This window comes from Pteropus alecto, unplaced genomic scaffold (assembly GCF_000325575.1).
Source record: "Pteropus alecto unplaced genomic scaffold, ASM32557v1 scaffold61, whole genome shotgun sequence".
In the NCBI taxonomy this organism is placed as follows: domain Eukaryota; kingdom Metazoa; phylum Chordata; class Mammalia; order Chiroptera; family Pteropodidae; genus Pteropus; species Pteropus alecto.
In genome coordinates, this window is record NW_006434835.1 from 22,844,181 (window position 1) to 22,869,475 (window position 25,295).

The 25,295-nt window shown below is 37.1% G+C and overlaps 1 protein-coding gene across 2 annotated transcripts in view; it reads right to left on the bottom strand.

Annotated features, from left to right (window-relative positions):
* Nucleotides 1-25,295, bottom strand: part of FEZ2 (fasciculation and elongation protein zeta 2) — a 37,819-nt gene that overhangs the window by 8,237 nt on the left and 4,287 nt on the right. The window contains exons 2-6 of one of the 2 annotated variants that reach the window (XM_006910384.3): nt 25,060-25,168; nt 18,613-18,729; nt 16,633-16,774; nt 15,321-15,589; nt 128-208 (exon numbers count right to left, since the gene is read on the bottom strand). In XM_006910384.3, the coding sequence (XP_006910446.1) occupies nt 128-208; nt 15,321-15,589; nt 16,633-16,774; nt 18,613-18,729; nt 25,060-25,168 (718 nt within the window). The remainder of the gene's footprint in view (nt 1-127; nt 209-15,320; nt 15,590-16,632; nt 16,775-18,612; nt 18,730-25,059; nt 25,169-25,295) is intronic. The other variant, XM_006910383.3, reaches the window with a different exon arrangement.

Genomic DNA, 25,295 nt, shown 5'->3' on the forward strand with positions numbered 1-25,295 from the left:
CATAATAAACTTTCATTTCTCTCATTTAAGCAGTAGTCTTAGTAAATTAGTAAAACTGCCAGCTTTCAAGCCCTTCACTTAGAGAATGAAAAAGCAGAGAATGAGGAAAATAAGGATAACCGAGCACCTGTTTCTCTCCACCTGAATTTCCAAAGGTGTGGCGGAGGCCATTCTGAATGACATTTGAGATCCCTTCCATGCTGAAGCGCTAAAGGCAGCAATATACGGCCCGGAAGAAAAGGACAGAGAAAGAAGTTCAAAGACTATTAGTAAGAATATACCATGATGACTTACGTGCCCAAGAGGCAAGCAGTTAGAAAATGCCACTACTCATTCAGATAAAGCAGACAAATTCATGCTGTTTTTAAAATGTTTTTGCTTCCATTTTTTTGCAAGTCAAATGCAAAAGCAACTGCTTTTATGCTACTATATTCATATTTTTCTTAACGTAGCAGATAAATTTGCCCCAGTGTAAATATTGTAAGTTGTATACTTAACTTTTATGCAAAATTTACCACATAATTTTTAAGATACCTTTTGATACTGTTTACCTACATTTTATCAAAAGTCTGAAAACTTAATACTAACAGTATGCATATTTTCAGCTTAAGTTTGCATATTTTTACCATAAGTTTGGAGAACATTAACATAACATTTGGCAAATGAAATGCTGTTACTTGGAGAGCTGATTATTGCTTCCCACTCGCTCTTCAGGCCACCTGCCACTTGCCTTGGTACAGAAAATGCAAACTAGAAGAGCACATATGTTTCCTGAAGAGCGGAGTGGAGCCCATGTGCCAGCCAGGTCCCCTAAAACTTCTGCAAAGACTCATCCACTCTGTTTCTAAGAAACAATTCTAGCTTCTTTCTCCCAGCAACCTCCAAGACTTCCTAGACTTCACTGTACCGAAAAGGAAATATTTTTCCAAATGTCTTATCCTGATTTGTAGCCAGTCTATAACATCGTCGGACACAGTGAAAACTGTCCAGTGGCACCTCTATGGCTTCTGAGTCAAAGGACTTAGATGAATTCTTACACTATGACTAATTAAGGGGAAAAGCATCCTGCAAAGGAAGTTCGGTCCTGATTCACAGGATGGTTCCTTTCCCTGGAATTTTATGGGGGAAAGTTGAATCAGGACCCATTTGAGGAGTTGAGATAAAGAATACTTTACCAGGCCCCAAGGAACAGAAGAAAGGAAACCAAGGCGATGGTGTCTGCCCTCAAGCAATGTATAGTTATCCCAGTGGTTCTCAAGCATGGTCCAGGAAACCCTGCCTACCCCTTACCACCGTCCCCCGCCCCGACCACCCACCCCTGGAGGTTCTGGAAACCCTCAAGGGTCCATGAGTCAAAATTGTTTTCTCAGAAATACTAAGACATACTTTGCCTCTTTTTTTACTCTCATTTTCTAATGACTTAGAGTGAAATATTCCAAATGACAGATTGGATACAGAAGCCGATTTCAGAATCTAGCTGAATTCAATTAAGCCAGATATTAAGGAGATTGACCAAAGTGTACGGCAATGTCATTTTTCTCACTAAATTTTTAAAAAGTTATTTTTCATAAAAATACACTATGTAAACATTCATGAATCTCTTATTGGTCTTTTTCAGTGAATTAATATAGATAATAAACTTTTATCGGTTTTAATTTCTAATACGGTAAATATTGATCAATATAACATAAAAGTTCTTGCAGGTCTTCAATAAATATTAAGAGTAAGAAGTCCTGCCAACAAAAGCTGAGAAACACCGAAAGGTTTAATCTTTGAAGGAACTAAGTGCTCCTGTCTGAGTCACATACTGAATGATATTAATGAAAATCTGAGTTACATTTTACCAACTATGTCTCTCCTGAATCATCCTCCTTCCCCACCCCGATCTGCATACACTGTGTCTTAGCAAGAACCAAATGTCTGGTCAGCATACCTCAACTGAACATGCTTCACTTTGCAGACAGAATAACAATAACCTATGACGAAGTAGGATACTTTTAAAAGAAAAACTTACAGCTATCTATTTTTGTAGATTTTTTTTCACATGACATCATATAATTTGTTCACATTTTTTTAAAAAGATTATCAAAAGAGATGGCTTCTTAATCTCCAGAATCTATAACATTATGGGAAATTCTTCGAATAAATAAATCAGCAGCTCATTTTTTTTTAAATTCTTTCTAATAAATGTATTTTCTTTCAAAAGCCAAAGCAAAAAAATACATTATCTTCTATATTACCTGACTCCATTATCTATGGGCATTTTAAAACTAGATATAAATTCAGAAAAATCTCAAACAAGGTTAAAAATTGTAGAATCCACATATCAAGAAACTAGAGGATACTTTCTATTTGAATGACATATTCTAAAACACTATCTTTACTTTTTACTTTGCCAATTAGAAATCTATTTCCTAGAGACTTAGTGGAAATAAACGAAAATGCAATCATGTGAAGCCCCACTAACTGGGAAATTACAAAACTAATAGCTGACCCTAGTGCAAAAAACCTCTGCGCTTGCGACTAAGTCAGTAGCTATGGCCAACCAGGCCCCACTATGTCCTGAGTAGGCAAGGAACGTGGCAGTCAATAAGGTTCTACTGCCTCCTTTTCCAGTGCGAAAATGAAAGAACAAGAAAATCAGAAGATTCATGGGAAATACAAAGAAACCAACTAAAAGATATGTCTGAGGACATTCCTCCACCAAAGCTCCGGTTGCCATCAACTCCCACCTGCCCCAACGTCACACAGTCATCATTTTCTCCCTTTCCTGCATTTTCAAACTCTCCCTCTCTACCAGCTCTTTCTCAATGGCATCTGTAAATTCTCGAACCCTTAACCTCGCTCCTTTCCCCAGTGTTTCCTGAGACTGCTATTCCCAGGTGTCATTTCTTCGATGCTGAGGTCCAGAGACACTTTTCAGGGCTGAGACATCCAGTAAGCTCTCCTTGCACCTGCTCTCTGGATTCCTAGACACCAAACTCCGCCCCTCTGGTTGCTGCTTCTGAGAGGTGCCTCTTTCTGTGCTCATCTCTTACATACCAGTGCCCCCCAGGGTTTTTCCCTATTTTCTCATGCACACTCTGAACGTTCCCACTCTAGAGTTTCAACTTCTGCCTCTGTAAATCTACAGCTCCACTTTGCTAAGGTCAGCAAAATGCTAAGAACAGAGGCTGGCACGTCACAAGGGCTCAGTAAGCGTTAGCTGACTTTATTGTAATTAATTTCCCTCCTGAGCTTCAGACTTGCATGGATAATGCCTATTGGACATCTGTACATAAATGTTCCTAAAACTCAGATCCAAAACTGAATTCATCTTCCTCTCCCCCAAAAATCAAATGAAAATAAAAGAAACCTGTTCCTCCTTTAGCATTCTATAAATCTCTCATTCATTTACATGTTATTTCAAAAACTATGTTGGGCCAGATATCATTGCAGGTATTAAGGATTCAAAGGGAACGCATCAGCCAAGGCCCCTCCTAGCCTCATAAATTGATATTCCAGTGAGAAGGGCAGAAAAAAGTAAAACAAGTAAATGAATTAGATAACTGCAGATAATTATGGTGCCCTGCCGATAGCTACAATGGAGCAATTAAAAAACGGGATGCCTTCTTTATACCGGGAGCACAAAGAAAACTTCTCTGAGGAGGTGACATCTAAGCTGAAACATGAATTACACACCCTGCCAGATGAGCTACAAAGGACAACAGACAAAAAGAGATCCCCTCAGACAACAAAACCAAGGAGTTCACTCTGTGGCCAGGTGCGCAGGGGTCCTGTTATTCCCCAGCAGGATGTGAAACAGTAGCTACTGAGTATTTCCATTTTCCTCTCCTCCCATTAAGAGGCTTTTATTGCTGCAGCCCTGTTCCCTCTCCATCTCAGTGTGCTGGACATATTGGGATGTTAGGCTTATTAACCTCTGCCCCATAAGGGGCTGCATCCAGAGCTGATGGAAATGACAGCCATCCCCTCAAGATGCTGCCCTGAGGTTGGATGCAGTCGCTGTTGACTGCACTGCTCCCTTTGGTGAAGGAGTACATGAGTTCTATCTATACTTGCCCAGATCAGAAATCAGTGACCCAGTCCTCACTCTTCCCTTCCCCAGTGCCCAAACCATCAGATTTGACCTCCTTAATATCTCTGAAATTCAACTATTTTCCCATCCCTACTGTCACTTCCTTGGCTCGTTTCTTACCTCAATGATTGGCACAGCCTCCGAATCAATTCTTTATCTCTAGCCATCACCTTCCAATTAGTTCTCTTTAAAACACTGAAGATACCCTTCCAAAAACCCAATCTGAACATGTAACAGCCCACTTAAAACCTTTTTGGATTCCTGCAGCCTTTAAACAAACACTAAATGCTGAAGCATGGCACGCAAAGCCATCCATTTTCCAGCTTCCAGTTTGCTACTTCCACACCCTCTTCTTGACTTCCTCTCTCTCTTTCTAGTGTTCTCCTTTCTTATCATAATGAACAACCTGCAGATCCCCAGATGTCCCTGTCACCTCCAGGTGGTTGCCCACTGCACTCCCTCTGCATGGTATGCCTATCCCCTCCTCCTTCTTCTTCCTGTCCTCAGATTCAACTCAGCTTTCCCAGTCCCCTAAACCAACTAGGGACAATAGTAATGTGCATACACCTCTACCACGGGCCAGTGCCTGGCCCAAAAAAAACCCTAAAAACATGGCTGCTGTTTTTAATATAGCAATTATCACACTAAGCCTAGGTTTCTCAACCTTGACACTACTGACATTTTGGGTCAGATCATTCCTTGTTGTGGGGTCAGTCTCATGCACTGTAGGATGCTGAAAGGTATCTCTGGCCTCTACTCAGCAGGAGGTCAGTGGCATTGTCTCCTATCCCACCCAGTTGTGACAATGATGAATGTTTCCAGACAATGCCAATGCCTAATGTCTCCTGGGGGCAAATTGGCCCTGTTGAGAATCACCGCATAAAGGGCACTGGCTGGTTTTTGGTCCGGATTCCCAGGGCACAGGCAGCACTCCCTGGAGGCTGGGATTTACTCTATCCTTAACAACCATGTCTGGCACATAATTAAAGATCAATATGTGTTTATCTAATAGTAGTAAAATAAAGAATTTTTTTTAAGTGGGATGAGGCACAAGATCTAAAGGAAAACAGCAGAAAAAGGGAAATTTTAGTGAGATTTTTTAAATAAATTCAACTCAGTTCTCAAAATCTTTAAGGACAAATAATGTCAGCTACTTCTTTAGCATGCCTACAAAGCACAAGCCCATCCTCACCACATAACAAGCATTCATCAATAGTCATTGGCTTAATTGCAAAATTCTTCAGCAATGAGTACCCATGGCAATGAAATATTCCAAATTTTTATATGAAACCAGGAATGACACCTTAGTCAAAAGTATCTGGAATCAGAAAATTTTTCAACAGTCAACTTGAACAGAAAAATGTCAAACTACAAAAGAAATGTGAGTTCTCTCCCCACTTTATCGCTAACTGTGGGACATGACAGCAGGCCCTAATTCTGCCAAGGCCTGTTTCTTCACCTGTAAAATAGATGACTAAGATGATAACATTATTAAAGGTCTTATTTGTAAATTCTATGAATCTATAATTCAACCAAGAAACATTATTTTCTAAGACAAATCAAAAGCATACACGTAAGCACACACACATATGTACACATATATAACAGCATTTACAGAGGCTAAAAGTGCTCTAGAACAACAGAATTGCACAGCCAGATGATACATTGATATTATCTACTCCAATGGTTTCATCTTCTTATGAGGAAATGAGTAAATTTTGAGGAAGAAAAAAGACTACATCTTTCTCTTCATCCCAGTGACTTGCATAGTACCTGGGTCATAGCAGGCTCTATAAATGTCTACTAAGCCAAAGTTTTAACACTCCTAAGACCAGAGCCCAACAGCCTCAGAGACTGTGATCACCACTTCATGAGGCCTCTTGACGTCTTAAGGGCAGAAATTTTTAAAACAGCTAAAAGGCAAAAATAATCTGAGGTTGAACAGACGAAAGACGACAAGATATAAAGTTATTTGTCAAATGAGTGAACAATGGACTTCTGAAAAAGTCCACTGAAGAACTTGGTCTAGGAAATGAATATGAGATTAATAAAGATAAAATAAACTGTGTTGGTATGGTTTGTAAAACGATAAGAGTAACTAAGTCAGATAAAACCCCTAGGATAATAAAAAGAGTAGCAAGTAGAAGATCAATGAATCAGAAGGCTTGCGGATAGGAAAGACTAGGCAGTAAGACAAGGAAGAAAGAGGAAAAGAGCTCTGAAAAGCATGCAATAGCTTCTGCTTCACAAATGCTCTATAAATCCCCAAAAACAATACACCTTTTTGGAAGGCAAAATGAATTTTAAAAAGATAAAACCTCAGAGACAGATTAAATTTACTGTTCAGTAACCTTCACCTCATTTAGAAAGACTACATTTATAACCTGGGGAGCAGATGTAGTGTTATTAGGTGCTTATGGTACTTAACTGGGCCAGCGGGATGACTTTTTCTATGCTTAAATTTTAAAAGTAAGGAGAACAGAGGAGAGGGAGGGGGGAAAAAAGGAGGGAGGGGAGAAGGAGAAAAGTACCACAGACATATCAAAGCACTGAGGGAACGAAGTCTCAGGGTTATGAATGCTCAGTGACCTGAAGGACATTAAAGATCTGGTGTAATTTAATTAAAATAACCACTATATTAGGTATGTGAGAAATCCTAATCCTGCTTCCGTTTAATCTACCATTTCCAAATTTTAGGTAAAAAATCCAAATATTCAAATTCAAAGTGAAAAGCTAATAAAGATTCTGTGAACCTAAAATTATTCTTTTAATTTTATTTTATTATTAGTTTCGAGTATACAGTACCTTGTTTAGACATTTGAGCCTAAAATTATTTTGTCATCTCTCCATCCTTTGCCCATCATCTTTATGTAGGAGTTAATAGCTCTGTAAAATACCCTTCTCAGAATGGAATTTTTGATATGAGCCCATTTATAAGAAGGAAAATGATTAAGCGTTACAGTATTCAGTTTATTGTTCTTCTCACTGCTAAAATAGTGCCTAAGTAATGGGGCAAGGGAAGGGGTTTGCTCAATACAAGGCTTCAATCGCATGACTGATACTGAGAATACTCACAACTGTCTCATGACCATTTCCTTCCCTGGCGTGAGTCTGTATTAAAAGTCTCCAGTCATTCTTTAGAAACGTTTCTCAGACAAAACCAGGAGCAATAAAGTGTAAACAAGATAAAAAAGATTTCTAAAAATGTATAAAAATCTGAAAGGACACAAAGAAATGAGCCAAGATTTCCAGCCCCATCCATAACAGGCCTGAATAACTCAGAACTGAACTATGCGGGGTGTCAAGGGTTCCTTGCACACACCTCTGTATAACTCTGCACAGCCTCGCTCCAGTGCATACTGGTTATGGGATCTAACATGTCTACTGAGCTTTCAATTACCCATTTATGAAACGGCAGTAGTAATATCTACTTCGTAAGGTTGCTGCGAGTATTAAATGAGATCATATGTGGAAAACACTTATCAAAGTGTTCAGCAAATATAAATATTCAAAAAATGTCTGGGCCGTATTCCTTTAAAATGGTTTGAATAACATTTGGGACATAGCTCCCATAAAGAAGTAACCATTCCTTTCTACTTTTCTCCAGGACAGTAAAAACATTTCAAGTTCTCTTTCTAGAAATGAAATGGCAACTGAGCAATAACAAATTCCTGATTACAGTCTCTAGCTAAAGGACAGAAGATAATGTGAAAAGACACTACTGTCTATCACTGAATGTAGAAATTAGCCAAAAAGCTTAAACAGAAAACAAGTAACACTTTAGGTAAGTCAAGGTCTTTCTGAACAATAAAAAGAGTAGAGCTAGAATACACTACACAAACTGAAAGGCAACTAGACTCGGATATAATGTAGTTTGTTAATTCTTTTCTAGAGTTCTAAACACGTCAACTCATTCTATGCTCAGCATATTCACCGGGTCAACTAATTCCGCAAAAAGCAGGATCCAAGATGGAAAAGAGTAAAACTAGCTAGAAGGCCAGGAAATTCAGACTATTTCTGCTACCAAACTTGTAGCATCCAACACCAATTGATACAGATCTCTAAGTAGCCAGGAAATCTTTCAAAATCTCAAAAAAGCTCTATGCCAGAAAAAGGTTAGGAAAAGCAATTAAGAAATGCAATTCATCTATTTCTGACTCTCAGTCTAAACTATGCTCTTACTCCATTAATATTCTTTATACTCATGTTCCAAAACAGTGAAATTGAAACATAATTGCTGTTCTTTATAAATCACATCCTTTTCCCCAGTTTGAATGAAATGATTTCCAAAATTAATTTATAAAACAGTAACTTTAATTTTTAATAAAATTCTTAATCAAAACAAAAAAATGAGAAAAAAAGAATTGAAAGCAATAGTTAAATGTAAAAAAGTTACCAAGTAAAAATATTCAAATAATTACCAAGCTATAACTTACGATGTAAAAATTGATTTTGCTTGTTTTGACATTTCTTCAAATCCAATAATTTTAATGTGAACTATAAAACATTTATAAATGCAAATTCTACAAAAAATATTTTTTTCAAAAAATCAAGTCTAAGTAAATCAGAAAATAGAGATTATACCAAAGCAGATAAACACTTGAAAATGTCTTGAATATTAAACTACTATTGTATAAGTCTCAGAGCAGAAAGATGTGATGTGAAGATTTTCAAAGTTAGGAGTTAAGTGGAATAGTAGCAAACAATTTAATATTTTTGTATTTGAAGATCTTTTAAAATTTTTATGTAATACCAATATGGTAAGTCAATTAAGTACTGTCAAACATTTTCAGAGTCACGAAAACTAGAGTAAAATAACTAACCTTGGAAATTTATAAATTCTTTCTTAATACTTATGGATACTCTTAGTACATAATAATAATACAATTTCCTGGAATACTATGGTTTTTACATGAACTTGTGTTATATTAACAATTAGCGAAACCTTCCAGGACATAAAGGGGTCAAGAACAGACTTCTGATTTTTACTACATTAACTGCAGGGTCATGAAACACCAAAAAATCAGTGCAGAAACAGTAGGTAATGATAAAAATATCAAAAAGTGGATATTTACTTCTCTAGGCAATACTATTTTTTATAGTTCATACTTCATAATTCATAGGTGTGAATTAATTAAAATAAACATAACGCATCTAAGCTTCTCTCTACCCTTCAACAACCTTCCAAAAATAGCCCTGACACTAATTTTCAGGAATGGGCTCTGCAATAACAAAAAATGCAGATAAGTACTATCAACTATCACCAAGAAATTATTGTTGAAAACGTGTTAACATTTACATTCGAGTATGTGTACAGGGCAGCTTTATCCTTTCAAGTACAACTACTTAGAATGGCGGGAGGGGATCATTTTCCACTTCTCTTCTACCTTCTTTAAACCACCTTTTATCATTCTGTATATAGTGTGCTCAGGAGACTACCAATATTTTTGGTTTTTTCATCCGTCCCCAGATCTATAGTCACCTGGCCTACCTGATAGTTCACACACACACACACACACACACACACACACACACACATACACACCCGACGCGCACACGCACTCACACAACAAAAGTCTGTTGCTAGGCAGGGTGCCTGCGGCAAGTGGCCTGGTGATGGTTTGGCCAAGGCATTACCATCTGTGGGCACAGCTCAGGCTGCTAGGTAGGGCCCCGAGGAGAGGAACAACTCAACATATCCTTAAGATAAAACAAAGCTACATTTTATAATATATTTTAGTCACAATATAGTGATCTTTTTATCTATACAAACTAACTTAAATGGAGTTCCCATCTTTCTTATTCTTAATATTTTTAGACTAAATCAGAGGTTGGCAGCTTTTTTTATAAAGGGCCAGAGAGTAAAATACTCTAGGTTTACAGGCCACATAGTCTCTATTGCAACTATTCAACTCTGTCTTTGAAACCCAAAGCATCCATAGACCATGTGTAAATAAATGGATGTGGCTGTGTTGCAATAAAACTTTATAATACAGGCAGAGGGTTGATTTGGGTCCCGGGCAGTAGTTTGCCTTGCCAACCCCTAGTCTAAATCATCTTAGCAGATGTGAAGTTTTAAAATTTCAAATTAAAAAGGAGAGAAAAAAGCTAAGTCCATGTGTTTGTTTGTTTTTTTTAAACAAAAGCCCAAACTCAAACTTTTGTGTCAGAACAGTTGCTTCTAGGCTTAGAGCTAGCATAAATTAGAATAACTTCAGAATGAACTAAGAGTAGCTCTAAAAAGTAAATTTCTCTTAAAGTGAGCTTTGATCAAGATTAAATTTTTAAAAAAAAAAAACCTATTACTAGAGCACTTCTGCATGTAAAAGAAAAAAAATAGACTATTAGTCATAATATGAAGTGAGTCATAAAGACAGGTGGAGAAATACATCTGTGAAAGAGAAATATATATGAGAGTATCTATCATCCAAGTCCAAGCTCTCCCCCATTTTTAAGCTGTTATCTTCCCAATCCCCAAAAATGAAATAAGGTAATAGTATTCTTTTTACAGCTGAAGTACTGATTGCTAATATACTAAAAGTTTTCAGAATAAACTTCAGACTGAAGCAATTACACATTTTCAGGAGGTGAATGAGTAAAACACACTAGAACTTTCTCTTCAAAGTTCAATGTGATACGGAAAACAGAAAAGATACTACAGATTCCTATCTTCTCAACCCTAATCTTAGAATAAGCACCCTACAGGAGACATGACATTTAAAAGCATTACTGCATTCTAAAGGAGGAAGTACGTCCATTTTCATCCGTATAAGCTTACTAAGGTATGATGTGAAGCAGATAAACACCGATGTCTTCAAAACTTCATATAACTCCAGATGACACCACCACTAAATTAAAACATAACTGGTGTACTTTTCAACTTATTCCTGTACTCATGTGAAATGCCACTGAAATACAATGACCTGTGAAATCTATTTTATATAAATAGAAGACTGACCAAAAAAAAAAAAAAAATCCATGACAGAACAACAATAATCCAAATCCTCTGGGATTCCATCCCTTTATCGCAATGTTTCAATTCAACAAATATGTGTTAAGTGATATGTAAAGCACCAAAAATTAGGTGAGGTGCTGGGAAAACAATGTGAATGAGCCTTTGGGAAGACTGAAGTCTTTCTGAGGACAAACTTAAGCCAATGATTACAAGAGTATAGCACTGCGATATCAGGATTAGGTGCACCCTCACAAATAAATACGAAAAACATCTCAAATGTAACATAACAGGCAACTCACAAAAGAATACAAACGGTCAGATCAAACCATTTTTTGCCTATCAGATCAGCACACATTAAAAGGTGTTGGCTGGAGGTGTGGGGAAACGGCCCCTCGCTTACACTGTTACTGGGTTACATTTCCATAGAACAATTTGGGAAGCTGACTGTTTAAAACCCTTTAAAACTACACATGCATTGACCTAGAAATTCCACTGGTTTCAGTGAATGAGTGGACTGTAGTTTGACTAACCAAAAGAAAAAATATAAGAAATTGATTAAACTTCAGGAAAATGGTAACTTTGGTTTAACAGGATAAATTTCAGATTCCTACAAGATATTCAAGGAGAAATGTCTAGTAGGCAGCCGGAAACATAATAACTAGCATTTACTCAGTGTATGTGCTAGTCTTACATATATTATTTCATTCAATCCCTCCAGAACTCAAAGGGGTATGTACCCAGTGGCAAGAGCAGGATTCAAACATAGCTCTTAACCCGAAGCTCTTAAAATTCTATTAAGCCTCCATTGGTTTGGCACCTGGCAGAAAGATTCAAGGTAGAAACAGAGATTTATACCTTTATCTTTCTTTCACGCATTTATTCAGCAGAAATTTATTAGGTACCTAATGCTGGACCTAATGACACCAAGAAAATAAAGATGCATTTCCTATACTTAGGGAACCATACCAGAGACATGAAGACAAAAAATTGCAATATGGTATGACAGTGCTAACAGAAATAGTTAAGAGTAGTAATATTAATCCCAAAAGAAGGAGAGAGCAGTCCACTTGCAGGAAGGTTCTAAGAAGAAAGACAATGCTTGACTATGATTTTAAAGGATGTTTAAAAAATAAATTCCCCCAAGTGGACAAGGGAAGCAAGAAAGGAGGGCCACGGCACAAAAAGGCAATGGCATATACAGAAGCACTAATGTCGAAAACAGCACAGTCAATTCAAAGAAATGCATGAAGTCACCACACTGATTAACAGACACTGCCCTTCAACCATTCCAGTCTCTACCCGCTACCACTCTGCCCTTCCAGATGCTGACCAAGACAAAAGAGATATAAAGTTTTCTGCTCTTGCTCTCTTGAGCCTCATTATTTTCAAAGACAAGATCTACAACTTCAACCTCCCCTCCAAAAGGAAAGCTGGAAAGGGACAGGGCAGCCTGCTTTGCCAATCAGGAAGAACAGTGACACAGTGACAACTCTATCAAAAACAGCTCCCCGACAGCATCGCTATCAACCACCTTACCCAGCCTTTGTTTTCTTGGTAACTTTACTACTAAAATTGCACTGTCTATTCATTCTTTTCATTGTTTATTGCCTGTCTCCCTCATTAGAATATAAGCTCCAGGAGGCCATGGGCTTTGTCTATTTTACTGGCCACTGAATCTAAAATATGCCTGGCACAAGGAAGACACTCTGCAAATATTTGCTGAACAAATACTGTTTTATCTCACCCAACACATAGAAGATTATTTTAAAAATTAAAACAAATCGAGATAACATTTCACTTTTATAAGACACTCAATATTTTCTTCCATATTTGATAGTATTTTCATGCCCCAAAGACATTTCTAATGCTCTAAAATAGCAACCCTGAGACCTATTTTTTTTCTTCATTACAGAAAATGCTTGAAACAAAACATGTCTCTAAAATTAACCCTGAAGAGTTTAACTCTGATCTATTCCCAACCAGATATTTCATCATAGTATCTTTAGACCGAAGAGAACGAGCTAACAATAATGGATAAAGTGTTATATCAACTACGAACTGATGTTCTGTTTCAATGAAGCATGCTTAAGAAAAAAATGGAACGACACTATTCCACATTATAGGAAAAAGTCCAAGTCCTGCTAATAAAACAAATAACTAAAGTACAATGAAAAAAAGTGACTAATGCTATTAGAAATCAGATAATTCATGATATTTGTAAAAAAAAAAAAAAAAGTCATCAATTTTTAGAAATTAGTATCACTGATGATAGCGAAGGCACAGAGATCAAGCCTTGCCAAAACTGCATGTTACATAAAATGTCTGCAGAGCTAATACCTTTTGGAATCTGTTTCTCCAACTGACCATTTCACTTCAGGGTTTTGAGTAGGTTTCAGGCTCCTTATATTGCAGATGGGATGATCTTTCTCTAATATTTTGGGCTTGAGAAAGCTAAAGGGAACGAGCACCACAAGCTTAGCGATGCCATTTCGAAGCTGATGAAAGGTTTTGACACAAATAGTAGATCAGGACTCAGGAGGCAACTTCACAAGTCCAAATATTGTGAAAAACATGTACTGTTATTATGAATCTATTTCAAGGCTAATAAAGGTTTAAGACAGACCTAAATGCTGCCTTGCCATTTCTCACTATAAATGCCATGTACAATTACATAATGAATCCACTCTAACCCTTTTTATGTGGCAGTTCCAAAAAGAAGCCTTTAAACTCCATTAGAGATAAATTTATTTTCTTAAGCCAAGTGTTAACACCAATAAATGGAGGATTTACAAGTAATCCCTAAAAGCAGACAGGCAGAAATTACCAATCATGCTATAACCTTTTAACTTAGCATTTTATTTAATCTCACTTGTATAATAGGGCAATTTAAAGGGTGTAGTGTTTTAAAATATGAAATACAACATATTGTCCCTGATATGTAAAGCAAACTTTCTGGACTGTATATTCAAACAAATGTTTTGGGGGTTTTTTTGTTTTGTTTTGTTTTTCAGAATAGTCACTGAAAGTGACTAAATAAACACCTATTCAATCAATACTACCATTTCTCAAAAATATTTTGTACCACGTATCTGTGAACTTATTTAAAGGTAGTTTATAAGCTATGTCCTTTCTATGTACAAATAGGCATGACATTGAGAAAACATCCATTTACTCATAGGCCAAAAACAGTACAATGAATAGGCTATGTATGGTAAGATTCTTTTTGTCTGTATAACTGCTCACTGGTGGCCCAGAAACCTAGAACTGTATTCTCTTTCCTGGATTCCATCAAAGTCTGGTTAATGAGATTTCTTTGTTAAGTATTCTTTAGAAAAAAGAAATCAAGACTTAAAGACAGAATTTATATTACTGCAAATCATAATAGCTAGTTTGTGGTGATTTGTATTACCATGTTGTATCATAAATTATAAAAGTATATGCCCTTTAGAAAAATGGATTCCTTTGCCCAACCATTATACTCTAAAAATAAAAACCAACATTCCTTTACATACAAACAAAATGAAAGTGGCAACATACAAAATCTCAACTGATCAAAGCAGAATGAAAGGCCATAAAATCAATAAGGAAATGCATATCATATAATTAGCAGTTAATGTTTATGACAAATTTTAATCAAGGGCAATAGGACCACTTAAGAAAAATGAAAAAGCAGATAACAAACTTTATACAAAGAGTCAAAGATTCAAACATTCTGAACTTGTTTTCATCAGTCAGAAATTCTAGTCTACCAAGTACTGAGACAGATGGCTGATGTCACAAAAGTGCCACTGACATCTTCATACTCCAACTTCACTGATAAATGAGGAAGCTGTTTACAAATCAATCTGTGCTTTTAGGCTCAACACCATTCGGCTACCTCTAAATGTATCCCCTTTCAATATTTTATTATACAATTCGTAAGAGACAATTAAAAATATTATTCATAAGCCCACCGAACATAAAAAAACCACTATTAACATTTTAATGTATTAAAACGGTCACTTGCTATAGCTTCTTTAAGACACCTTCCTTTTTTATTCCCCTTTGACCTTCTACTTACTAAACATTTCAGTAGTGAATTACCCTGATTACTGTCATACTCCCACCAAGGAAACATCTTTCTGAAGGAGCACAGTGATGTTCTTGAACGGAAAATCTCTTTAGCGCCCTGGTGAGGCACCCCACTCCTTTACATATAGGCCCAGCCCACCTGCTGCTGGCCTGGAGTGATGGGATTACCATGGAAACCATTTCCAGTGTGGAATGTGTCCTGCAAACATCACTTACTGTGCCGGGCATATGACTTCTCTCGTTCTTCCCATTCTGAGAGCTCCCATTCTTGAGTTTCTTTTTTTTTTTGGCTGTTTCTTTGTGTTCTTTCTGTTTGTTTTGTACTTCGATGAGAATAGAAATAAAGCTGTTTTTCACTTCCTTTTCAAACTCCAGTTCATCTCGCAGGGCCAACTGCTGCACCAGCTCTTCAGAGTATTCCTTAATGGCGGTCTCAATTTCTTCTAGTAGTTCATTTAACTCAGATACTGACAGCCTTTTTACTCCTATGACCAAAAGCAAAGCACCGCAGATACTAAGACAAAAATGTTTCAAGCAAACACAACAGGGTGTTTTATACCAAAGAGGAAATCACATTCTAAGTAATTAAATTGTTTGTGATCTCAGAATCTTAAAACTTCTGATGGGCAGGTGTTAAGTAGAGAAAGGTAGGCAAAATTATGTCTCAAATGGCTGAGAAAGAAGTAGAACAAAATTTTTACTTGTCTAAATCAATCATCCCATGAACAAATACTTCAGTCAAGGCTTATACAAGGAAAAGAACAAACACGAAAGCCAAGGGAATACAGAAACTACCTGCTCACAAGAAACTGTAAGCAATTTAGCAGGGTTCTGGCACACTTCTGAAGAGAGAAGTCCACTTGAAAAAATTAAATACATATTTAGTCACGTACGTCTCAATGTGTGAATTTTATTGAGTTCTGAATATTCCCTGAAACCCTATTTTAGTTGTTTTTTTTTTTTCTCAGCACTTCTCTACATGTGAGATACAGGACATCGTTTAAGTTCTAACCCCCGTTACCTCAGAATGTGACTACATCTGGAGGAGGGTCTTCGAAGAGATAATTAAGTTAAAATGAGGTCATTACGGTGGGCCCCAATCCAATGAAACAGATGCCCTCAAAAATAAGATTAGAACACAGATATGCATAGACAAAAGTCCATGTGAGGACAGAGAGAAGACAGCCATCTGCAAGCCAAGGAGAGAGGCATCAGAAGAAACCAAACCTACTGACACCTTGATCTCGAACTTGTAGCCTCCAGAACTGTCAGGGGACAAATTTCCATTGTTTCAGCCCCTTAGCCTTTGGTACTTTGTTACAGCAGCTAGGGCTGACTAATACAGGATTCAAAGGTGAATATGACACAGTCCCTGAGCAACGATGAAAATATGTCTTGAGTATTACTGGAGGACCAGGGCACGACATGCAACCTGGCCTGGGAGAATCAAAGATTTCTGGAGATAGTCACACCGTATGTTTGAGGTATACAAAAAGGACAAAGACCATTGATTTAAGTAGTTTCTTACTTTCTTCATAACTGCTTGTGCTAAACCTCTTAAGAGTTTGAATTTCCTGGGAAAGCATCGAAAGCCGATCTGACTGTGTGGGCGTTTCATCATCTTCTGGGTCTGGTGATTCCTGCATCATTTCTTCAATTTCTTCAATAACCTTCCAAAATATACATACCACTGTTAATCACATCTACATAGGAAAAATGATCCGTCTGTAACATGGCGCTCACCTGAGTCTCGCAGAGAAATGCACTACATTCTCCACTAACCAACAGTGTGCAGGAGTAGGTGTTTTGAATAATCTAATTTTGACTGTAAGAGTGAACATGGTTTATCTAAAAAAATTTACAATATACTAAATAAGAAATTAAATAGAATATGATTTAATATGTCCATCATGATTCAGTAGTAGGCCCTATCAGATCTTGCAACATCTGAGAAATTTTGCTATAAACACATAAAGTATAATTTACTTTAGACATACCAGAACCAGATCATAGTTCTAAATATAAGCAAATGACAGAAAATTTACCACATGCCACAAGCAAGTGCTCAATCTAAAGCCATTTAATCAAACTGACACAAAATTTAGGAAAAAACAACAGTAAAAACACTTATATAGAGAGCAAGAAATTACCTCTTTGGCAGCAAAATTTTCCTTTAACAGCAGAAAAGAAATTTTGTATGTTAATTCAATGAAAGATAACGGAATATTCAAAAGTTGCTTAAAATATAAAGTGTAAAGAAAGAGGGAAAAGCTGCACAAAAGCAGGGAATCTACTGTCATACATAATGTTGCTCAAATTTTACAACGGCATCTTGTCCTATTCTAGAGTCCAAAAGCTGAGGATCTAGAACTCAGAGAAAATTTAAGGAAAAGTGGAAAAATTACTCAACAGTTAGAAAAACAGACATGAGTTTAAAAAAAAAAAAACCTATTAGAAAAAATACATCAATCAGTAAGCTTAACATATAACACCTGTACCAAGGAAAAAACAAAAGTAAACCTGAAGGAGGTAGTCGTTATGTTAATTAGCAAGATTTTCCAAAACAGGCATTGTAAAACAGTAGGAGGAGGCACTGATGTAAGCTACAGAATCTACTTAAGTCTTAAAAGCAGAGATAGATAGCTTATGGCATTCAGGCAGATTACTGAGGAGTCAATGACTTCTCAGTGTCTCATGTTCCCTGCACTATCATAATCTATCTACCCCACTCAGCCCTCTAACCTATTATCTTGCTTTTCAAGCATTTTACTCTCTCCAGGCCTAGAATATGACAACCACAAATATGACTAAGGAGCAAAATGACACAGATTTAATGTACTCCTCCCAACTTTACCAAACTATATCTCTTTACTGACCTTGTTTTTCCAGCCTAAAAATATAATGTAGAATTCACAGTCCAAGTAGCCATGGAACATTTAATCAAGAAGAAGTTCTTGCATCACATTTTGACAATACAACAGAAGTGGGAAGAGTATTCAGAAAATGAGAAAGCTGATTCAACTGGGTTTAAATGAATACAGGGTTGACATTATTAGAGCATTCCATAGGAATAATGCTCACTTCTTTTGCAAGTTCACAATATGCACATCTAATAAGTCCTAATGATTTTTACATAGGGTTTAGAGAAACTAGATAATTTCTACACAGATATATTATAGTTTGCCTATGTCTGGCTAAATTTAAAGAAGAAAATTCACAATATTTTTTCTGATTTTAGTGTAAGCAATAACCTTCCCTTAGTAACTTGGTGTAATTTTAACAGTGCTTATCTTGGAAAATTGCCTTATTGGAAAATCTTCCCAACTAACATAATCCCATCTGCTTCAGATTACATAGACTCCCTTCTCTTCTCCACGGAGGGGCTAACAAACCAGAAAATACAGGAAAAACAAGTAGATTCCAACAACACATCACTTGTTGCCAAAATAAGGAATTGTTTTTCAGCTGGAGGTTCCCTTCTTTTCATTGGTGAATTTCTCCTTTGTACCTGATCTGCAGTGAAGAGGGGCTCATCGTTAACACAGGACACGATGATTGAATGCATGTCCAGCTGTTCTCTCAACTCCTCGTCGTCGGACGTGTCAAAGAGCAAGCTGTCACTTATCTAAAACCAAATAACCTACTGTTAAAAGCTGGACCTGATCACAACAAAGTCAAAGTGTCTGGGTAAACAAGACTACATACAGAAGGGCACATCTGCTGAGAACTTTCCCTCCAAAGGGAGAAATTATAACAATTGCTCTATACCTGGGAGTGTGTGAAGTACCTTACACATTCACCTCAAATAGGAATGAGAGGAATATAGAATAAATATGAAATTGCTAACATGTGCTGCAAGCATCTCCTATTGCCCAGTACAGATACATACTTAACTGTTTTTTCCAAGAAGAGTGCTATAAAAGCTGACTGGTAAGTACAAAAATATAGGGCATTTGTTAGGAAGTTGTAGGGAAGATAGCAAATAGAGGAGGAAAACAGGCAGGGAAGGCAGCAAATGTTATTTAGTTAACAAGCTAATAGTAAGATTGGTATATATTAAAATTCCACAGAAAACAAAGTTAGTTACCTGTGAACTAACTTCTGACATTCAGGGTGAAGGGTAACTCCCTGGCAGATGGCCACTGTCCATGAGGGGTACACTTAGCCCTTCCAGCTAAACATCACTTCTTCTAAAAGCAGAATATTTCTGGATTCCAAAAACATCTGTAAATCTAACTGTGCTGGAGATTTTCCATTTGCCTCACCTCCAGGAGGCTGACCTTTATAGACTACATCAGAGGATGCCCTTGAGTCTGGCTTCTAGTTGGGTTAAACACCACTGGCAAACACTAGCAGGAGACTGGAAGGTGGGAGGGTGAGGACTGGGCATTTATTCTGCTGTCTCTGTCTCCCTGCCAGACTGCCAAAGGCAGTACCTCCCATCAAGCAGACTTCTCCCCTATAGCTACTCTCTCCAGGTTCTGATAGCTTCTTCTTTCCCTGCTTACCTCTTCATTCCAAGGGGTGCTAGTACTGCTTGTTATTGCCAGCCCCGGGGTACCACACCGGGCCTAGTTGGTGTCCCTTAGCCCTGCTTACACCAGTATAAACAGCTCCTTAACGACGACTTAGAGTTTAGTACTAGAATTGTAAAAACCTTACCTAGAAAACTCAGCAGATTAAAATGGACAAGTGAGCATCCAACTATTTAACGTGATGTGACTTCAGATGATGACTAGAAGTGAAATTAAAACTCCATTCCTCAGGAAAGAGTAGCACACATTGGGTTCACAAATAAATGGCAGCAAGGAAATACGTAAGAAGCAACTATGTACTTCTCTTAGTATACAATTTTAAAAATAGTATTTTACCTAGGAAAATTATTTTATTTACCAATGCAGAGGATATATATATATAATTGAGGATTCAAGTGAGTATTGTAGGTCTCTACTTCCACCCTAGTTCCTCACACGGGAGCATCCAAAGTTTAATGGTGAAGAGAGCCCACTGTGAGAAACCTGCAAGTGAGATGAGCAAAGGAACACTGGTGTGGTGCCTGTCATAACATTAGGCTGAGAGAGGAGCTACATGAGCTCTCCGAGGTCTATCCATTTCCACACAGTACAATTCCATGCTGTACCACAGTGATGACATAATTCCTAATTCTATTTCTCGCTGCACCATCGGCCTAGGAAATGCTTGGCCATGGCCTTCAACACATCATCATGAAACATCAGAACACTGTGAGAGAAAAAGAACATAAAGTTTCCAGAGAGAAAAACCATCATATTAAAAGGGTCGGGAATCAAAATGTCACTTGAATTCTCAACAGCAACAACAGAAGCTGGAAAACAATCAATGTAATTTCGTGTTTCAATTAATTCCACCCTAGAATCCTATATCCAGCTAAACTAACAATTAGGTGGGGGCTTAGAAGAAAGATATTTTCAGATATTCAAATTCTCAGAGATTTAACTCTTATGCACCCTTTCTCAGAAAGCTACTGCAGAATATGCTCCATTAAAACCAGGAGGAAACCCAAGAAGGAAATAGACAAAATATCTAATACAAGAAAGAGGTGAATGGTACTCTTGTAATGATAGTGAAGATCCCACGAGGATGGCTGTGAAGCTAACTAGAGAATAACCAGTTCAGAACTGTTAACTGCAGAGGGCATCAAGAAAAGCCTGAGAGGGAGAAATGCAGAGAGGAGAAAGATTATACAGTATATTTCAATTACTAAAATGAGTTTTATGGCTCTGTTGAGGCTGCATTAGTGAGCTCATGATAACCTAAATAAACCACGAAAAGGCAATTATTATTACCTTAAGGAAGAAGAATTACAAGAGAAAATTTAATCATACTATACTAAAATGGGTCAACTGTGCATATTTAAATAGTCAATATAAACGATGATTAACCAAATATTTTGATATGATTATATTGGGAAGATAAGGGAAGGTTAAGTTGTTGTGAAGGTTATGTTGCTGTGGTTGGACGGAGCACCATGAGAGAGCTAAACTTTCATTGGGTAGAAAGTAAATGGATAAAGTCTAAAATTGAAAAATAAAATCAAGTAAATTGACATGAAGATGTTATGTTAGAAGAAACGGTTGAAGTAGTCGAAAGCGGTTGCATCCGGTAAGTGGAAATCAGGATGGGGTAAGCAGGGCTGAGGCTGCTTTTTCATGTTAAGTTCTATAGTTCTAAGCTTACTTTTTAAACTATGACAGTTATCCTTTTAATAAGGAGAACGGGCAAGAGATTAGGCTTTTGATGAGAAAGGATGTCAGATTTCAAGACTGGAGAAATAGGGATGAAAAATTCCACAATATGATCATAAGGGTGTATGGATAATACAGAGTAGACCTAACAATTACCTTCACTGAGTCTTAAATTTCAATACACACCCCAAATCACTCTTCTATGTTGTAATTTGAGGACCATGGTTTTATTTTTCTCCTTAGAGACAAGTTTTAATTTGAAATTACTCCTAAGGAAGATGTTATTACCTTCTTCCTGTTTCTACTCTTGAAGATTTAAAGATACATAAACAAAGTCCAAGTCCTTGAAAAAAAAAATGCTCACGATAGGAAGAAGAAAATGGCATAGGAGATGTTCCGAAGGCAACATAACTTAGGAGCATTCTATCACATAAGCACGATCAAGAAAGGCACTGGATTTAGAACAGGTTTACAGCTATTGCCAAAACACATGACTGATACCAGTAAGCCATTAGAATAAATTTCCATGACAACAGAAATAATGACCCCAGATCATCTTTCCAGAGAGGGAGCCAAGCCCATTCCCCACAGAGATGGCATATGCTAAGGGCTGAATCCCTTTCGAGGCTCTGAAAACTAACCTTGGCTGTCATGGGTATCATTATTCACTCTCCCATTCGGCATCAATGTGCCTTCTCTCTGCCACGCATTCCCAAGTCACTCCTTCCTGTGCCAGGGTTAGATACACAGCTGGTGGTGCTGTTCCCCTCTATAAAACTAAAGCTGCCTCAAATGGAAAAAATGTGCCCATGGAAGAATTTGGACTGTCCTTGATGCCTTACTCTAGAAAAGGCCCAACAAAGTTAGAAGTGTGACAGCTTAAATATCAATGGAAGAAAAATTAAAAACTGAAATCCAGCAAACTGCGGTTTTCTTGAATGTCTTTCTCATCCTAATGCAAAAGAAATTTCTTCTCCCTTTGTCAAAATAATTTCCTATAGACTTTTATAATTGGAATAATCTAAAGAATGCTTCCAGAAGGTAAATTCTGCACAGTTCGGTTATGGAAAGAACAGAGCACACAGTTAGCAATAGTAATAAAATAACTTTCTCAGGTTAAAAAATTAATATTTAAAAGTAAATTATATTCTATGTGTAATAGAATAACATGGTTGCTTCTAACATAGTTCCTTGTTACCCATTTGTTCTTCAGGAACTTAATAAGTGCTACTCACTCCCAAGGAATAGCTCTAAATTTAGTTCTATTCATCACCTGTGTAGTTGTATCAAGATAGATAGATGACAGATCATCACTTGTTCATTTTAATCTGAGTTTTCCAGGTAAGGCTTTTACAGTGAGTACTAGGACTAAACTCCAAGTCATTAGTAATCACTATTCTGACTATTCCATTGTCTGCCATTGAAAACAATAGTCAAAAGGCAGAAAAAGGGACTTCCCAAAGGCAATCTAAGAACAATACAAGGTATACATGTTATTCAATGAAACTGGATTAGAGTGTCCCCTTCATGCAGCTAATGTGTTTCCCTTTGAAACTATGAAAAGACCATTTCGATGCTATTTTTTCATATGTCAAAATTACTCACTGCGTAGCTATTGTTGATTCGGCACTATGTTAAATAATATAGAAAATATATATATTTTTAAATGCCTTTCCATTATGGTCTCTAACAAGATTCATTCATTCGCTCAACATCTGTCTTAGTACTCACTACATGCCAGGCACAGTGGTAGTTACTAAAAAGACAAATAAAAAGACACGTACCAGGAAGTCACAATCTAACCATAGACCCAGAAACATGATTAGTAAGAGAACACAATAGTAATCTGAGATACAAAAGTGCTGTAGGGACTAGCACCCAGGAGTCAATGGGGCTAAATTCTATGGGACTGATAAGTCCTGTAAGGTTTACGTGCGCGCGTGCGCGCGCGCACACACACACACACACCACCCACCCACCCCCCCCTGCCCAGAGTAACCAATTTCCACAGAAAGGAGTGCATTTTCCTTCCATGCTAGAATTTAGGCCATGGCTAACTGACCATCTGCCAGACATACTGTAGATGGGTACTCCCCCCATGTGAGAGGTTGGATTACGTGTCCTTTAAAGTCCCTTCCAACTCTAAAATTGTATAATTCCATGAGATCAGCAAAGGCTAAAATAGTAATAGGAAGCTTCAGAGAGGAAGGGAAAGTTGAACTAAGCTCAAAATGATAGCTAAGAGCTAAATAAACAGAAGACAGAGCATAGGATGATTTTGTTTTATTCCTTTTCACTACAGGTATGTCAAGTTAGTCTGCGAAACAGCCTAACAGGGTTAATAACTGGAGCAAACAGTAAAAATTCTGTATCTACTAGAATATTAGGAAACATAGTCAGAATTCTATATTTTACTAGAAAATAGGCAGCAAGCTTTTCTGAATCACATTTAAGAAAATAATTTTCCTATGCTGTACACCTGAAATAAAATATTAAATGTCAACTGTGACTGAAAAATCAAAAACGGGGGGCAGGGGAGAGTGGTAGGAAGTGAAGGGGAAGAAGAGGTTCAAACTTCCAGGTATAAGTCATGGGGATGTTGTGTACAGCATAGGGAATAAGAGAAAACTCATTTTCACAAAATGTTAATACTATTTAAAATACAGACAGCCCTACTACATTAAACTCCCAGTATTTACAAGAATTAAAATGCCTTTTAAAGGTTCCCAATATTCACAGGAATACATAGTCTCTGAGCACCACGTCATGTCCAGCAAGTCCTTAAATTCATCAGAAAGTTAACTGTTGATATTCTAGTATCCCTAATACACTCATGTGCTGCAGAACAAAACTTTGGTAACAACACACCACGGTGGTCCCATAAGATTATAATGGAGCTGAAAAATTCCTATCGCCCAGTAACATCAGAATGCAATGCATTACTCAAGGTGTTGTGGTGATGCTATGTAAACAAACCTACTGTGCTGCCAGTCATATAAAAGTATAGCACATACAATTAATTATGGTATGTAATACCTGATTATGATAATAAATGACTATTGTACTGGTTTATGTATTTACTATCCTATACTTTTTATCATTACTTTAGATGGTACTCTTTCTACTCATAAAAAAAGTTTGCTGTAAAACTCTGTGCCATGTCAGCCCGGCAGAGGTCTCACACATCTCACGTTTACTGTGCCTCTTGATTGAATCATTTTCTCATGATTGATTTAATCACATATTTTATACAGTGACATGCCATACAGGCTTGTAGCCTAGGAGCAATAGGCTATGCCATATAACCTAGGTGTGTAGTAGGCTATGCCATTTAGGTTTGTGTAAGTGCACTCTATGTTTGCACAGATGAAATCGCCTAACGATGCATTTTTCAGGACGTAACCCCATCACTATAGAGCGTGTCTATATATTTAAACATAGGCTAGGATTCTCACCAAGTACTCTCAACACATCAAAGCTATGTTATTTAAGGTGTAAAAAATGCTGGTCATTGACATTCATATACAGGTGATAGAAATTTAGATAAACAGAAACGGGAGCATGTGCTGATGCAGAATTAGAGAAATGTGCTAGCAAGTTGATTATGGCAATAGCGGGCCACTCTAATTGCTATAAGCTTGGAAATAAAAGGCAACTCAATAGAAATGCTACTTTTTAGTTTCATTATCAGAATCAGTTATTGAGAAACAACTGGTTCTTTTCTAACTTACCCCTTTTTCTGACAGGTTCAGAGTAAGCAAATGCAAGGTCCTGGTGTGAGATGACTTCCAGTCCACAGGCATTACATTTCCATAATTATCTGTCAGGGCATTCCAAATCCTTAAAAAGAAGAAAACCACAATCCACAACAATTAACAATCTATATGTCCTTCATTAAACAAATACCCAGTATTATAGTAAAAGAACAAAAAAATACCAAAGCAAAATATATATATATATACATATA